Source organism: Lytechinus pictus, chromosome 16 (assembly GCF_037042905.1).
Source record: "Lytechinus pictus isolate F3 Inbred chromosome 16, Lp3.0, whole genome shotgun sequence".
Taxonomy (NCBI): Eukaryota; Metazoa; Echinodermata; class Echinoidea; order Temnopleuroida; family Toxopneustidae; genus Lytechinus; species Lytechinus pictus.
Window position 1 is genome coordinate 23,640,048 of NC_087260.1, and position 18,610 is coordinate 23,658,657.

At 34.8% G+C, this 18,610-nt stretch overlaps 1 protein-coding gene and 1 non-coding gene across 2 annotated transcripts; one reads left to right on the forward strand and one right to left on the reverse strand.

Moving 5' to 3' along the window:
* Positions 1 to 3,012: 3,012 nt before the first annotated feature.
* On the reverse strand, positions 3,013 to 3,131 carry LOC129279730 (U5 spliceosomal RNA). The gene has a single exon (XR_008586372.2). It is a non-coding gene; the product is annotated as a U5 spliceosomal RNA (small nuclear RNA).
* A 277-nt stretch (positions 3,132 to 3,408) lies between these two features.
* On the forward strand, positions 3,409 to 15,634 carry LOC129279543 (probable RNA-binding protein 18). The gene is made up of 5 exons (XM_064111288.1): positions 3,409 to 3,616; positions 6,773 to 6,899; positions 9,203 to 9,289; positions 10,771 to 10,904; positions 11,386 to 15,634. Exons 1-5 carry the CDS (start codon positions 3,558 to 3,560, stop codon positions 11,801 to 11,803), a joined length of 825 nt encoding a protein of 274 aa, XP_063967358.1. The 5' UTR covers positions 3,409 to 3,557; the 3' UTR covers positions 11,804 to 15,634.
* Positions 15,635 to 18,610: the final 2,976 nt, after the last annotated feature.

The window sequence follows — 18,610 nt, forward strand, 5'->3', positions numbered from 1 at the left end:
AATTTCATCGAAATGGGAAAAGGAATAACAAAGTTATGATCCGTTTAAAGCTTTGAATTTTTATTTTATGTATGTCCTCGTGAATATGTAATAACCACGCTGATGATGTCATATCCCCACTTTATTATTTGTTTTATTGTATTACATGACTTCTACCAACAATTAAAAAAAAGGATCGACAACTGATTTAATGGATAACATATTAATTTCTGTAACTTATTTTGTGACATCGGGGAGACATATCATGCATGAAAATATTAATATGATAATTATGATAATGGCGAAAGAAAAAATAAAACAGACATCACATCATCAGCCCTTGTATTTCATATTTGTGACGGTGGATGCTTTCAAGAAATATTGCTCAACCTTAAATGTGAGGTTCCCCCTGAAAAAAAAAGGTTGTAAAAAAAACCAGAAAAATCATTAAAATTTTGATAAAATTCCATCGAGGAAAAATCCATCAAAGATTAAGAAAGTATTAGAATTTAAAGAATTAGAATTTAAAATGCATCAATTTCAACTGATTTTCTAATGGTTTATGATGATTACATTTTTTTTTCTTTTAGGGGCGGATGTAAAATAATTTGTCTGTTGATATATACCGAAGGTACAATAAAAACCATATTCAGCTTTTTGAAAAAAATGACTTTTCATCGATTTTTTTCTCCAGACAACTTGCACGCATATGACGTCAAAAATAATATCAAGATCCCAAATAACTTTTTGAATCCTGGATTTTCCTTGCACCTTCACAGATAATTTAATAACTATGTTATTTGTTATAAAATGTTGATAAAATTGTCAGCGTATTATTGCTCAGCGTTGTAGTTTAATTACATATGTTTTCACGCTGTAAGCAATTTTTTATCGAATAATGTACATACACTTGCACGCTGCACTTCACCAGTACGACAAATAATACACCAGACGGTGGACTGTACTGTTTCCAGAAGAAGAAGCCCGGGGTACCACTCTAAGGGGGTACTCTGGGCTGGATGATTTATTTTTTATAGTCGCGAAACTTTTCTGGGGGCGGGGATCGTGTCCCCCAAGCCCATACCCTCCATCCATGGGGTAAGTCCATACTCCATCTGTACGCAAGTGGATGTGATAAATAGAGAAAATATGAAAGTGAAATCAAGCGCAATATCTCAATAGCAAAATTAGAGTTATATCCACACAATATCACTTAATTAATAATAATAATAAATTATAATAATCCGCTTTTATATAGCGCTTAATAAATTGGAACGACGTGTCTAAGCGCTTTACAGATATAAAATGTATTTTCTTTATTATTTTACCTTGTAAACTGAATGCCATTTACGAACTGCTATATGATCAGTAAATAAACCGAATTACTTCTACTATTACTCCTACTTCTTCTTTGCTACTACTACTACTACTACTACTACTACTACTACTACTACTACTACTACTACTACTACTACTACTACTACTACTACTTCTACTGCTACTACTACTGCTGCTACTACTACTATACTACTACTAAAAAAATCACGACCAAGAAAAAAGTGAAAGATAATTTTTGCTCCATATACGCCATATCATTACGCTACTGCTCTCCGGATTCCTTTCATATTTTGTCATGGTGCCGTTTAAGATACCATCCACATTTGTTACAATACTGTAATAAAAAAAATCCAGGGGGGCACTGTCACAAAAGGGAGCTTGTTTTTCACTGCCAGGCGATGCAAGCGCGACTCTGCATGCTCTGTGCATGAAAAGGACTATAAAATCTGCAAAATTTAGGGGGAAATGGTATACCTCTCAAGCATGTTATAAAATGAAACGTTTTTAGGCAGTCATTCTTGTTGACATTTAGGATGATCTGATATCGAAGGATGATTATCATTCCAGAGGTAATAATGACAGAGGGGGAAATGCCAGAGGTAAAACTGACCGGGATAAGAATGCATGGTCCTGTAAAGAGAAAAGGGAGGAAACGAGAAATACTTTCCCGTCGATTGCAGTAGTATAACAGTCCAATTACCTCGTTTTCAGTCCCCGGGGGCCATGCACTTACATCAGGGGCCGCGGAAGCGGGGGGGGGGGGGGCTGGGGGGGCTTCAGCCCCCCACTTTTTTCCAAAACCGTGTACAAAAACGTAAAAATGACCATAGGATAGTGATTTTTTGCATGGTCAGCCCCCCCCCCCACTTTTGGCTCAGCCCCCCCCCCACTTTGAAAAACGTTCCGCGGCCCCTGTACATTGACGAGTGGATACCATACGAGACCAAAAATACAAGTAAAAAGGATGTCTTTTTCAAGATAGGGCACGTTACGTACGTAACGTGATAAGGGTGTCAAAATCACAATAATAATGAAAAAGGGGTATCCATTTCGCTAAGAAAGTTACGTGTTTATAGGGTCAAATTTGCGGGAATGATAAAACAAAATTGAAATGTTTTATAAAGGATGTCCTTTTTGCCCCAACACTACGTGTTTATATGGTCCGATTTGCACGAGGTGTGGAAGGTGGGGTCGTACTACACCAAATGACGTGTAAAGGTAAAACCAACGACCGAAGGACCCGTGACATAACAATAAAATGTTCCTGTAGGCCTACTTGTTTAGGGGTTCATTTCAGGGAATACTTGCCAAGAGTATCGTTTTGTTTCACACGCCAATACTTGTTAAGGGGTGCATTTTCAGAATATGGAAAATACGTGTTTAGGGTGCTTTTCGAGACCCCAAGGTCGCGCATGGTATCCACTCGTCAATGGAAGTGGCCGCCGGGTTTCAGTCTGATTAATATATCTGTTTGTATTATCATTTTGTTGTCATTATCGTCATCTATACTTTATCAGTTGATATGATTAAAATCACTTTCCTGCCAAATTTAAAATGTTTATCCTGCCAAGTATGCAATTTGAACAGTGCTCAGCATGCATACCCAATGATTTAGAGTGTGGTTATATTGGTTTGTATTACTAAGGACAAAATGTAGCTTCCTAAATTGTATCTTTCTTTCCATGTTATTGCAAGGCTTGTCAATGAAGACAAGCCAGAGAAAAATCTTTGTAGACTCATCAATGTGTTCCTCTGCACGGAAATCTTTAGTAAAAGGCGAAAGATTTATGCGTATTGCAGAGAAACCAGAGTGAAAGAGGAGGCGTTCAATAATTATTAATCCAAATCTATACAAATATTAGAAGTGGTTGAACAACTTTTAATAAAGAGTAATGCATCGTTTTCTATTAATATTTTCGTAGATCATGATTTAACGAGATTATTAAAATAGGCAAAAATGTTTTATTGATTAATATATATCATATACTACATTTAAGGCAAGAATAGTGATTTAAATAAAGAAAAAGGGATAAAACTGTGATAAAGTTAATTAAATAGCTTATAAATCGATTGCGGAATCGATTACAAGATAGTGTTCGTGATTTGATTGTTCAGGCGTCTGCCGCACAATAACGACCTATAATCATACAGAATATCATCTTGTAGCAGTTACTCAATCGAGCAGTTTTTTCGGAGATTTGTATTTCTGATTGAATTATTAGCTTCCATAAATTTGCAGCATGAATGATACTGGAGGGCGGAGATTGTGGATTGGGAACCTAGATGACAGAATAACCGAGTAAGATTTTGTTGTTACTTTATGTCCCACATATAGAAAACCGTGTCAGTAGACATTGTTCTCTGTTTTTTTTTAGTCCCTGTGACTGTGACTGTGAGCACTCTAGGCGACACCCCTATTCAAAGCCTAACCTAACTCCGCAACCGTAAGTCACTTTTCAACCAAACTTGTATGGTAGATAGACTGGGGGGACCTGCATGTTATGCTGCAGTCAGAGGTCACATGATAAGGTCAAAGGTAATTTTCAGGTCAACGTTAAAGTTTACATGCATTATGCAAGACTCTTAAGTCTTATGACACCTAACATGCCTAACTCCGCAACCGTAAGTCACTTTTCAACCAAACTTAGATGGTAGATGGACTTGGGAGACCTGCATGTTATGCTGCAGTCGGAGGTCACATGGTAAGGTCAAAGGTCAGTTTCAGGTCAACGTTAAAGTTTACATGCATTATGCAAGACTCTTAAGTCTTATGACACCTAACATGCCTAACTCCGCAACCGTAAGTCACTTTTCAACCAAACTTAGATGGTAGATGGACTTGGGAGACCTGCATGTTATGCTGCAGTCGGAGGTCACATGGTAAGGTCAAAGGTCAGTTTCAGGTCAACGTTAAAGTTTACATGCAAGACTCTCTTATGACGCCTAACTCCGCAACCGTAAGTCACTTTTCAATCAACCAAACTTTGATGGTAGATGTACTTAGTCTTAGGCGACCTGCATGTTATGTTGCAGTCGCAGGTCTCACGGTAAGATCAAAGGTCATTTTCAGGTCAACATTAAAGTGTACGTGCAAGGCTCTTGTGACAATTACCGTTACCTTTTAATGATATGTTTGTAAAAAATTATACAATTCAAAAGCACTTCACTCGCCAGGCGAGTTCCTTTCATTTACCTCTGAATAGAACATCGTTTGCACAGAAGACATTTGTTTTTACTGGTCCAAAATTATTTTAATTTGTTTATTTTTTAATTCTTTATATATATATATATATATATATATATATATATATTGTTTATTTCTTTATTTTATCTTATTTTTTATTCATAAAATTTACTTATAAAAGGGGGCCTTCACCCTACAAGCTCTGCTTTTTAGTTGGTCTCTACCCTTTCGATTTCATGGTATTATTGTATTATAAAAAATGATTTAAATGTTATATCTTGTAAATATGTATATTGAACTATCATTGTAAATGTAAAAAGATTGAAAGGGAAAATTAATGAATTGAATTGAATTGAACAAAGTGTTATTCCATCCCAGTCATTTCACAATGAAGTTTTGATACAATTCTGTTGCGTGCTCTCGCAAATTACGATATTTCTGGTTATTTTCATAAGTGGGCGAGACACAAAATCGCTTTTGCCTTGTTCTTTCCTTATACTTTTCTTTGCTTCCTTCTCCCTTCCTCTCCTTTTTCTTATCGTTCTTTCTCTCCTTCCATAATTTTCTTTTTTTTTTTCCTTCTCTCCATTCTTTCTTCCCTGTCTTTCATCCTTTCTTTCTTTCATTCTTTATTTGATTTTTTCCTTCTAATTCTTTTCTCTTATTCTTTCTTTCTTCCCCCCTTCCTTCCTTCATTCCTTCCTTCCTTCCTCCCTTCCTGTTTCTTCTTCTTCCTTTATATGTTTCTTTCTTTTTTTCAAAATGAAGGAAACATTTTTCTTTTCTTCCTTCTTTCTTTCCTCCTCCTTTTTTCTTTCCTCCTCTTTTTTTCTTACTTTCTTTGTTTTCCTTTCTCTCCCTTATTTTTTCTTTTATTCAACTTCCCTTTTTTTATTTTTCTTTCCTTCTTTATTCATTTTAAAGCATGACAGAAACCTTTTTTCTCTCTTTTATTCTTTCTTTCATTTTATTCTAACATTCTTTCATTTTTCCCCCTTCATTTTCTCCTTCATTTTTTCTTTCTTTCTTCTCAATAATCATCTCTTTTCTTTCGTCTTTTTATTCTCTCCTTCATTCTTTCGTTCACCCTCCCTTCCAATTCTGTATATTTTTTTCTTTCACAAGTCTAACACTGTATAGCCTTCTTTGTTGATCTTTTTTTATTAAGACCTGGCTCGGTCAATCTGCTCATGCAGCGTACTTTGTTGATTGTCCCGTATTTCATTTTGTGAAATCTGGTCACCCTGTTATTGCCTATTGGCAATTAATCCAATTTCAAGTGATATACAGTAATGTAGGCCTAGACAGTATTTAGTGACACTAACAAAATTAATTTTAGTACAGTTATGCTCTCATAATTGATTATGACATTGGATTGTAAAGTTACTTCTTGAATTCTTTTAATTATTTTTTCTAAATTAAAAAAAAAATAGAGATTGAAAAAATGACAACTTTCTTGCAATTTTACTTTCCACCAATAGGGGATGTAACTGAAGGTTTCCATGGTGAAGAAGAATAGTGTACTTCACGGTACATCATGTATCTTTGGGCAATTGTTGGCCCTGGAAAGGACCACCCAAACTCGACGTTTTGACAAACACACTTGTCGAAATGTCAAGTTGGGGTGGTGCTTTCCAGAACCAACAATAACCAAGAAAGATACATGGTGTACCGTGAAACCTACTACAATACATCAATAAAGGGCCTACACAAAATATGCCCACAATTCAAGTTTTTGAGTGCTCTGGTGAATACAGATTATGATCCCTACTTAAGTTGCTAATGAAAAATAAATTGCAACTGTATGGAATCGAGTATATTTGGTTACAAAATGAATTTTTAAAGTAAATTTACGATCCAATGTCATAATCGATTATGAGAGCTTGGATACTAACTGTAGTGTTAGAATGAAGCATCACACACAGGAGACATTATATCACATGACATTGGATTCGAAAGGTAAGCCGAATTCGGAATTTTAAAAATACTGTGCGTTGTAACTTGTATATCTATACGGCATAGATCTACATGTAGATTCCCCACAGGCAGGGCGGTTGCAGTGAACAAGTTCTGGTCACTCATCTCCATAGACCAACAGCTTCAGTCTCTGTACATGCATTGGTTGTTCCGCTGAACTACCTTGGCTCCACTCACCAATACATATGTCAGAAATTGTTAAATAAATCCACAGAAACGACGGTTATTCCTGTCTATCATCTCCAATGAACTAACCTATTGATTGATACCGTTTTGTTTCTATTTTTTTTGCAGGTTCACCTTGCTAAAAATATTGCAAAAATATGGAAAGATTGAGCAGTTTGATTTTCTTTTTCACAAATCTGGACCAAACCAAGGGAAGCCAAGGGGTTACTGTTTTGCAAGCTTTGAAAATAGAACGGTAATTCATGATCAATCAAGGCAGCAAGTATTGTATTGAAGAAAAATCATTCACAATCTACACAGTTCATAATACTAAGTAAAAGTTAATAATGTTAATTTGTATATGTCAATATATTTTTAGATTATTAAAGAGTAACCCTGACAAATGTTTATTGTAAAAATAGCAGAAAATTGGTGAAGCCTGAAGGTTTGAAAAAATCCATCAAAGATTTAAAAAATTGTGTTATTTTTTATATATTTGTAATGTCCCATGCGAGCAGCGTTGCATGTATCGTGAATTTTAGAGAAATCAACAAAATGTAATTTTCACTAAAAAAATGAATATGGGTTTTATTTTACCTAGTAACAGACAAATGTATTTCTCAACCGATCCTGAAAGAAGAAAATTTTTAGTCATCATAAACCATTAGAAATTGAAATTTATACTTATTGCATATTATATGGGGCAGCTGCTTGAATATGATGTCTCAAATTAAAGAGAAAAAGAAATCTGATGAATTTCTTCATATTTAATGGATTTCCTCAAACTTTCACTTAACTTTCCACTTTACTTTCCTCATAAGTTACCCATTTAATGGAGCGCTAATGTACCTCCAAATTCGTATTCTGAAAACTCTATTAGCGCTCAATTAACTCCCTTTAGGCCACTCCCCTACTGAGCTGAATTAGCCAATCAAATGCGCTCTTACAACGTAAAATTTTCTACTAGCGCGCAGTGTCTCTTCACTTTGCTGGCTTGCAGCGCAGCGCCCGGCTGCTGCAGGTGCACTGCACCACGATCTTGATACAAAGAATTTTTGCTGAAAAATAATGCTAAAAGCATTTGCATCAGAGATTAGAGGTTCGTTATGTTGTTGAAGTTAACTGTTGTCTTTTCCCTTTCTCTCTCATTTATTGTACCTTTGTGCTTTTCTCTTTTTTTTTGAACGCTTTATGATTTTCACATCCACCTATTTGAATCCATTTGTAGCTTTGTTTGTTTGTTTGTTTTTTACAATATTTTATTTGCCTCTGTCTCGGGGCCATGATGGGGGGATTCTTCTTTAACTTAATTCCTACTTATTTAAAAAATAATATACTTTTCATTTATATGAGAAATCTTCTCCAACAAAATGCTGATTTGAATAAAAAGATTTTAAAAATCAAACAAGCATTATTTTAAAAATGTTATGACATTTAAGTTTTTATAGGTGGGGAAAACGATGGCATCACTCACTATTTTTTTTTCTTTTGTATTTTTTTCTACGAGAGAATATTCATTTAAATACTAAAGGGGTCTATGCTTATTTTTTCATTGTCGGATACAAGGTTTGATTCACCCCTGAGCATTGCTGCATCTACCGTGATTTGGCAATCTCATTATTGTCAAAATAATGTGCAAAAACAAAATACTTTATGATGCTAATAATAAAAGAAAATATATATAAATGATAGTCAAATTTCCCCTATAAGTACACAATTTCTGTTTCCTTTTGTCTAATTTCTTTTTTACCAAATATTGTCCCTATTCCTTATTTGACTTGTTTCTATATATACCACCTTCTTTCCCTTTATTCTATTCCCTTTTTATACCTTTCTCCTTTATTCTCTTCCTTCTTTCTAATTTTGGTCGCAGTATTAAACCGATTTGATGATATTTATACGAAATGGAAGCCACATTTAGCAAGAGATGATGAGACTTAATGGACCTCTTATCACCATTATCTTTCCCCACTGGAAAGTCCGCTAATTGAGCGCTATGAGACTTTTCAGAATATCAAAAGTCTCGTAACTACTCAATTAAGTCTTGCACGGTCATAACACGAACTACTGCAAGTGCGCGCAACGCAACCCTGCCAAATAAGGAAAGGGGCACTTAAGTGACTTTTCAGAATACCAAAATGCTAATTGAGCGCTAATTGAGCTTTCAGAATACCGCCCCTGCTGTTTTTACAATAAACTTTTTGTCCGGGTGAACTCCCCCATTAATGTTAAGTGGTATAAACAAATATTATACAATTGTGCTGGTTAAGAGGCAAGTTTTAGCTTCATACAGTGGTTTGATTTATTCAAATTTTATTATGACATTAATAGTGAATAACTAGATCAGTTCTCTATATGTGCTTCACATTAACAATTCAATATAATTTATTGTGGATAGAGTGAAAATGTGTGACTTATGGAATATAAAGGTATCTTAATTAACAAGATCTACGACAGTCACTACACAGTTAGACACTCATAAAACTGATTATATAACAACAAAACTGGTATGTTCATGCATGCTCTAAAATTAATTTCATTTATCTCCTCTTCTCATAGGATGCAGTACATGCACTCCATGCATTGGATGGTAAACTAGCTCTAGGGAAGAAACTGGCAGTAAAATGGGCTCATTCACATATAAAGGTAATAATTCACTGATGGAACCCACGATAGCAATGCTTTGTTTTAGTATTGCCATAACAAATAAAAAACCAAAGGAAAAGTTGTTTCATTTGCCAGATGAGAAAGATGCATTTACCTGCTCTCGACTCGCACATATTTTTTTTCACTTTTTATTATGTTTTATTTACTTGTGGCTTGTTTAAAGTGATAAAATATAATACAAACTTGTATTTTTTTCCTTAATACCAAGCCATCTGATTATTTATCACTGTCTTGTGCATGCATACCGTATGCAATATGTTTGTATTGAATTAAATTAGTATGGATTCAGCCGGCTTAGACACAGTGGCCCGTATTCTGAACTCAGGTTTTTTAATATAAATTCTTAGTGACTAGTCTAAAGTTGCTACTAGCTGTTTAACTATGGATAGCTGATAGTGACAGATATTTAACAGTAGAGGTTCGATTCATCAGCTCATCTCTTGGGCCCCCATTCCACAGAAAAGAGACCTTTGAAAGACCAAAATTGGCAAGGTCGTACAGCAGTCTCCAAGATCACTTTAATTTTTCATCTGTGTGGAACGGCTCCAAAAGACCCTACAAAGAATAACTCCAAAAAGCTGACTGATACTTACTAGGGATCAAATTCTATCTTGAATAAAATTGTTTTTTTTTCTCTTTTCAAGCTCCATATCAACATGTGTCCCTTTCAAAACTCGAGATCAATTACATGTACATCCTGACAATAAACATTGTCATTTTAATTATCTTCAAAGCACTCCTTGGTATATGTCCAGACTGCCATCTCAGATCTGCAGTCATCTTCCAAACACTTCATTCTCATTCATGGAGACACAAAAAATCTAGTTCCAAAGTTCTTGCATGTAGTGAGCCAACTGCACTCCCAGTGTCTCTATAGTCTGCTGTGCAAATCCTTCACTCGAGTTAAGGGTCTGAACATGCAGCCTATAATGCCTTGTGTACTGAAGGCCCTCTGGTGTTTGTATTTTTTTGTATGTGCTAGTCTTTGCATGTTGACCCACTTGTTGATCATGTTCAATCAGGGTCTGTGCTTGCGGACTATTTTCACTATGCTCCAAGCCTCTTGAATTTTTCTTGAGTGTTGAAATGTTTTCTGTAAAAGTGGTTTGAGAGGGCTTTTTGACCTGTCCTGAAATGCACTAGCTGTAGAAGAATAAATGGGGACCTTGTGGTCTAGTGGTTATGGCTCTCATTTTTCAGTGTGAAGGAAGTGGGTTTGATTCCCTGCCATGGCATGTGTTTTTCTTTTCAGCTATAAATTAACCCATATTGTGCTGTACTCAACCCGGGTTGAGGTGAATGGGTACCCGGTAGGAAGAAGTTCCTTGTATGCTTGAGCACCTGGCTGTAGGCAGCATGGTTATAGCCAGGGTAATAATAAGAATAGTTGAATATATACATATAGAAATCGTGCAGTATAAATGTGCAATTATGATGATGATTTTTTCTGCTTTTTATAGGCTCCAAGTGAACCTGTGCCCCTTTCTAAACCAGAGATCAATCTACATCCTGACAAAATCCCAAGCAGCTTTGGAGGCCAGTCTACTAAGGTACCGGAGGAGCCAACTGCCAAGAAAAAGCTGGTCAATCAAAGGTATTTTAACTGTTATTCTTAAAAAATAAAATAGGGCCTTTTATTTATAGCAAATGCAGATATAAAAAAATCTTGTCAATGCAATGTATCATTGGTTAGGAAATTATAAAGTGGTGTACCAAGGTGGAAAATAGCTAAATACTGATAAAATGCCTGTCAATGCAATGCATTAACATTCATTCTTGAAAAGAAAATGATTGAAGGTAGTAAAGGACACAACTGCTTGGAGAATCATGTCAATACACAGTAATCTTACATTCATTTTGACAAATCGTAAAGTCAAACAGATTTCTGTGGTCGACTATGGTCCCATGAGATCTGACTTACGCATAATCACCTGTATTTTTTCCAATGTCATTTTCGATTTCAATTCAATTTGTTTCAACCATTATGAGATACAAGATTGCATGGCAACACGTTCGCAGCACAATGTGTGCACTTTCTCCTCTCCCTGATTTATTATTATTTTTGTTTGTTACAGTGTTGAATCACAGATCAGAGCAATCGAAGGAAAATTGCGAGAGATGGACAGATCAACTTCCAAATCCACCTTCAAGCCAGTCCCAGTCTATGCCACAAAGAAAGCTGAAGAACCAAAGGAAATTATCCAGAAATGTTTACCAAGTCTGATGTCACTTCCTGTTGAAGATCCTTCGTCTACCTCCACCGACTCACCAACCACAACAAGCTTGCCATCATCGGCGTCAGTGTCAGATTCAAACTCATCCAAAACTGAACTGGTAAAGCCTTCATCAGTGCCATCTTCACAATCAGAGTCACAATTGAACTCATCATCTAAAACACTGCCCAAGATTTCTTCGGCCATAGTTAAATCCCCTGTGACATCCACCGGTAAGAGTAAATCTTCAGGAAGACCAAAGCCTTATGATAAAAGGTGACAAACTAAGGTTTGGATTGACTTTTGAAACCACTGCTACCTGAACTCTTTATTTATTATCTCTTCTGAACACCAATACCTGCTCACTATGTCAGACCACCTACATCTAAGTTGACCTTAAGGAAGTATAGATAATAACTCAAACTTAATATTTCTTTCAAAGTAAACCCCAATTTCTTTTTATTTAAAATAACACTTAATTCTGTATTTTAATCCAAAGAAATTTTGCCATGCTTAATAATAATTGTGTTTTTTAACTGTGTTTTTAAGGGGTGGATCTGAGCACCTTGAAAAGCTTTTTTTTCCAATAACCTTATATAGCAATTAACAGTTCAACTTAAATTCAGATGACATGGGCCCTAAAACACAGTTATCACTTGCCACATTTGTTACCACATACAGTGACAAGTGTGATAGAGCACTGTCACTCAAATCATTAGGCCTGGGAAAAGTTCATGTATTTGAAAAATTCAGTATTAGACTTAGAAACCTTATACCAGTGGAGCGCTGTGGCCCAGTGGATTAGTCTCCAGACTTTGAAACAGGGTTGTGGGTTCAAATCCCAGCCATGGCGTAGTTTCCTTCAGCAAGAAATTTATCCATATTGTGCTGCACTCAACCCAGGTGAGGTGAATGGGTACCTGGTAGGAATTTATTCCTTGAAATGCCACCACGCTGTTAAAGGCCGCGGGGCTAAAGCCAGGGTAATAATATCCAAGTCCTTTGGAAGCGCATAGAGATGTTATTTATAATGTGTTATGCGCTATACAAGAACTGACTATTATTATTATATACGTGTAGTAACCTATTTTTGGTTTATGTTTAATAATTCACAATTATTTATTTGATTAGTAAATTTGGTATTCTGTCTCATGCCTTAACATCAGTTGCGTAATGAGCCAATAATTCAGAGGGGGCCAAACATGATGCATGGGGCAATATTTCTACAAAGCTTCAGGTGAGCGAAAATTACCTTTCTATTACAAAAATCTAATTTTGTAATAGATCTTGACAAAAAATTCTGAAAATAATATCATTTTTCATCCCTTTTCCTATTCTGATCTTTTTCTCCCTTTTTCTTGGTCGTGAAAATTTTAGGGGTCCATGGCCCACCATGCCCCCTATTTGTACACCAGTATTAAACATTACTATATGTGGTATACTCAGCAATAATTCAATTAGCCCAAGGTTAACTTTAATAGACCAGACATAATTTAAATGGATTGCAAGTTGCCGTCTCATCCACCAAACAGAACTTATTTCAATCCTGTGGAGTAAAGAAATTGACCCTTTTTTTTCCATCTCATGGGAAGAAAAAGATGATATACATGAAAGTATACAATGAATTTTGATGAATAATTTTGTTATGTGCATTATCTTTGTAATCAATATTGAAGAAAATACCTGATTAGAAACAGTATTTCCTTTAAAAAAAGTGTTTACTAAATTATACTGTTGCTGAACCCTGGATTAATTATCAGAATACATCCTTGGTGGTTTAAGAAAGTATGCCTTTTGGCCTAATTAATTATGCTTAATTAATCATGACAATTAAAGCATTAAATTATGATTTAGATATAGCTCCAAAATTGCTAAATTTTGGTCTTGACATTTTGTATAGGATTCTTATCAAATATATTTTTTTAGTAATGCAGGCATGATATTCTCCCGACTAAACTTGGAATTCCAATTTTTTGGTAATTTTTTTGATATTTTTTCAGATTAAATTTTTTTTTTTAATGTGAAATCCTTTGCCCAAGAACATTCTCATGCTGTTTTTACAGCTTTTTTAAGTCAACTGATAAAACTATCATGCAGCCTCACCTTGAAAAATCACTTTAGATTTCTTTACTATGCAAGAGGTTGTAACCCACACCGGGGCACCTCGGACTTCGGCGGTGACTTAGCAACTAATGATTTTTCTGATTTTTTTTTTCAGAGGGGAATATCATGCCTGGTAATGGCAATATCAGATTTTTAAGAAATTTTGTTATATTCATTATGCATTATTAAGGAGAGGGGGGATTGTTTATGCCAATGAGCAATTACAAACTCTACCACTCTTAGAAATTCATAATTTTCTTAAATTGTAATGGATTTTCTTTTCCAATATTGTGCAAACCTTCACCAATCTGCTTTTCTGATTTTTCTATTTCATTTAAAACAACTTCCTGTTTTGGTTGGATACTCCTTAAAAAGATCAATATTGCTCTAAGCTCCTTTCCACCAAGGCTTCTAATATTATGATGATCATCATGATAATAGTTGATTTGATATCACTTTATTTGGGATCACAATAAAGTAAAACAAGTATACAAAGTGCATAATAATTAAGATAAAGATAAGCCCAGGTCGTGACTCCTTACTGTCAATGCAGGGCACTATTGTATTGTCCAGGAATATATTCTGTTCTAACATAAGTGACATATATATCTTAGTCAATGGCCAGAAGAGAAAGGAAGTGAAAAATGTGTATTGATATCTATTTGGAGTTTATATTTATAAAAAGGATTTTAAATAATTTTGTCAACAATTGAGGACATTCAGATGTACCTGCATAATGGACCTGTAATGATTTGGGGCATGTTTCTAGTTATCTGACAGGTGCAATACATGTTATAGGTCTGATGATTGTGTTATATTTGTTATTATGTATTATATGACACCTAGATAGATCCTTGTGATTTGATTGGTTGTTTGATATCGTTCATTCAGCCCATTTAGCAATGACGTCATCAAACGTGCAATTTACCATCCATTCATCGTGCAATTTTGGATCCATACGATTTCGTCCATTGCACTCGCGCACCGAGACTACAGCTGCAGGCACCAGCAGTGCGCATGTTGTAATGACGTAACAATCAACAGACTGAATTTGCACTGCATGAGCGTGTTTTGCATCGAAATTCATTATTTTCATAAGAAAAAAAAAAATCTATTTTTAGGTGTCATATAAACCAAATAATGAATGTTTTTTCATTCGTGCAATGGATAGACTACTTCATTATGAAAAAGATGAAATAATGATCCATTCAACTCGGCTACACCTCGTTGAATGGATCATTTCATCTTTCACCTCATGAAGTATTCTGTCCATTGCACTCATAAACATTCATTATTTGTATACAGTTTGTATGTACTGTCTGTTACCATGCTTGGCAAAACCCACAATACGTTGCTTGGAAAAAAAAGTTGCACTGTGTGATTTTCAGTTGGAGTGATTTTGGTCACTGTGCTTAAATTTCAGCATTTAGTATTTCTTGAAAAACTATACTGATTTTGCACTTTTAAAACATGTAAACTGTAAAGTCCAAAATGTTGTTATGACAGTTATAATATGACCCACATTTTTTTTATTGCAATGTTGCAATTTGATTTTTATGCTTGAAACCAAAGTATTCCCCTTATTTTGAACTCTAATGACTGGATAAGCTCTTTCATAGAAAAATCTTCTTAATCGTAAACAGGATGTGCCTTATTAGAGTGAAAATGTAGGAACTAATTTGATGACCCCTTCTAGGAAATTTCAAATGAGTTTTAATCCTGTTTTTGTCACCTTTGCACTATTAAGTTGAGGGTAAGTATGCTTCAATAGACTTGACTCTCTCTTCTCAAAAGTATCAATCTACGGCACTGAATGTTCTCTTTGTATTAGGATCATACAATAGTAATGAGTTGATTGTTATATCATTCTAAAGCTGAAAATGTCCTCTTTCTGTAGGGATATTTAACTAGAAAACTAGATTTTACCAATGTCATGGTAGTTGAAGTTACTTTTATGAAAATCTATAGCAAGCAAGTCATATAAAATAAAGTGTTTTTTAATGTTTTATATTACAGGTTTGTGAATTATTTCTTTAAAAAAAAGGCGAAGGTACAATGATACAGTATAACAATACTTTTGTAGAATCAATTACATCTTGCTAATTTCACTTGACTTTCTTTTACTTAGTTACAATAGGACCCTCATACATAAAAATCATTTTTTAAGGTAGTTGTAATGTGAGTTCATGCATATGACAAATCATGAACCGAAATTACAATTGAAAGTAGATTAAAATATTTTATTTCACAAGGCCTTGAGGTATTCAATGTTGTGCTACAGAGCTCAGCAACAGTTTTGAAATTAATACATGGCAAAACAAATCATTAAAGGGGAATGAAACCTTTAGAATAATTAGGCTTGTGTCGAAACAGAAAAATCAAAGAAACAGATCAATGAACGATTGAGAAAAATCGGACAAACAATGAGAAAGTTACGAATTATTTGAATATTGCAATCACTAATGCTATGGAGATCCTCCCATTGGCAATGCAACAAGGATGTGTGATGTCACATGTGAACAGCTTTCCCTTTGATGGACTATAAAATACCCCCAAAATGTCTCTTTGCTATATCTGATGGTGATACAAACTATCCATTATGTATTCTTGAAAAATCTGTATTACATGCCCTCCTATAGAAAGAACACATGATCTACTGATAGATGTGATGAAAGAGGCAATTTAAGTGAAATATATACTAGAGTAATGGGGAGAGTTGTTCATAAGTGACATCACACATCTTTGTCGCATTGCCAATTTGAGGATATCCATAGCATTAGTGATCACAATATTCAAATGCCCATTACCTCATTATTTGTCCGATTTTTCTCAAACTTTCGTTGATCTGTTTCTTTGATTTTCCTGTTTTCACACAAGGTATCTTGTTCTAAAGGTTTCATTCTCCTTTAAGTTGTACATAATGACCATAATGATTCCATTATGGCAATAAATGTCTACATTTTTTTTAATACAATGTGTTTTCTGATGATAGTTATTTTGTTACTTTGTTCATTGATATCTCAACTGTTAATTGATTAGTGGCGGATCCAGAATTTTTAAATAGAGGGGTGCAGATTATGTTTTTCTCAGATTTTTCTTCTATAGTACTATGTTCATTCAATAGATAATTCTCAAAATATAAATATGATATGCACCCCCATCTGGACCCGCCACTGTATTAATAAATAATAACATGTCACAAAATGTTGAAATGAAGTGAAATAAGGTTAAATCACATCATGAGTTGGACCAAGTTTCATGGGCAAACGAGAAATAAGTACATCAGGGTTTGGGGCATCCTGTTAAAACCAAAAAAAAATAAATAAAAAAAACGAAATTTTAATATTGGTGTAATCAAAGCAGCATTTCTGCAACTTAAATTATTTTTCACCATACAACCTTGTTTAGAGGAAGAAACTTTGTTTTATAGTTAAATTGTTTAAAGGGGAATCCAACCCAAATAATAACTTATTTTCATAAGAAAAAGAAAAATCAGACAAGTTGATAGGTGAAAGTTTGAACAATATTGGACAAACAACAAGAAAGTTATGAATTTTTAAAAGTTGTTAAATATTGGTAATCACTATACCCATGGAGACTTCAAATTGGCTGCATATGGGATGTCATAGTGATGTAAGGCAAGGACTACTCTTCCATGTACTCCAATACATATTATGGCTAAAATTTCATTTTTCCCAAAAGTTTTATTTCAAATTATATTTTTCTTTCATGAGGACTTAAAACAATATACTACCTGGGTTATATTTAGATTACTGCCCCAGGGGAATGGGTACTTAGGAGAAAACCACAAATCCCTGATAATAAAGTACATGGCCTATGGGAAAGTTGTCCTTGCCCCTTGTCATAATTTACTTACCCAGTTGCCAATTTGAAATCTACATAGTATAAGTGATCTCAATTTTTAAGCAGCTATAACTTTCTTATTGCTTGTCCGATTTCTTTCAAACTTTCACCAATCTGTTTAATTTATTTTTCTCCTTCCCAACACAACATTTTATTGCCAAGGCTGGGTTCCCCTTTAAAGATACAGATCTCATCCAGGGACTTGTCGCAGAAAGAGTTGCGATTACATGCAAATCTAAAAATCAAGCATAACTTGTCATTTAACCAATGAAAGGCTCATATTGGGGAATTGCGCTTGATGTCTTTGAGTTGCGGTTAAACACAAAATCCTCCTACAATGGTTCACAGATCAGTTTATGCAATCAATGACAAACATAGGTTTGCGATGGATCCAATCAACCAAGTATGAAAAGCCAGCATCACCAAAATCTAAAATGCATTAAAAAAAATATTTTCTAGATATGATGCACTGGCGGATCCAGGGGGGGGGGGGGGTAACAGCCGGCCAGTGTCACTCTTTTGAGAGGCACAATTAAAATTTGTAATGTAAAAATGCCGTTAAAACATAATTGTGCCCCCCCCCCCTTTTGAACATGAAGACCTTTTTTCAATTTTTTTTTTTTTTTTTTTTTGGTCAAATTTTTCATTGGAAAAATGTGCCCCCCCCTTACTTACACTGTATTTCATGTAGATAGGAAGCTAGTCACTTGATATGTCAACCCCTAGCATGCAGATGGGGGGGGGGGGGGCTGGGGCCATGGACCCCCCCCCTCCCACCCCCCCAAAAAAAAATCACCAGCGAGAAAAAAAGGAGAAAGAATTAACAGAAAAGGAAAAGGTGTGAACTATATTATTTTTTATTACCATGTCAAAATCCAACATAAAATTAGATTTTTGTTTTAAAATGTCAAAATCTGTCCTCGCTCATAGCTTTTTTAAGATATAAATTTCACCCCATATCCCAATTCTAGCCCCCTCAAAAATTTAGGCTTCTAACGCTAGTGATGCTAATGCAGCTAATCTCTAATATATATATTGGTCTCCAATTCCTTGGCATTTTGTAGTATAGTGCAAGTCAAAATAAAAGCTATAGGTTCTATGTATTTTTACTGCTAAATAT

Coding starts and splice junctions, on each gene's coding strand:
- LOC129279543 (XM_064111288.1), top strand. CDS start 3,558: ATGAATGATACTGGAGGGCGGAGATTGTGGATTGGGAACCTAGATGAC. Junction 9,290..10,770: donor GGGCTCATTCACATATAAAG/GTAATAATTCAC, acceptor TGCTTTTTATAG/GCTCCAAGTGAACCTGTGCC. Junction 10,905..11,385: donor AAAAAGCTGGTCAATCAAAG/GTATTTTAACTG, acceptor TGTTTGTTACAG/TGTTGAATCACAGATCAGAG.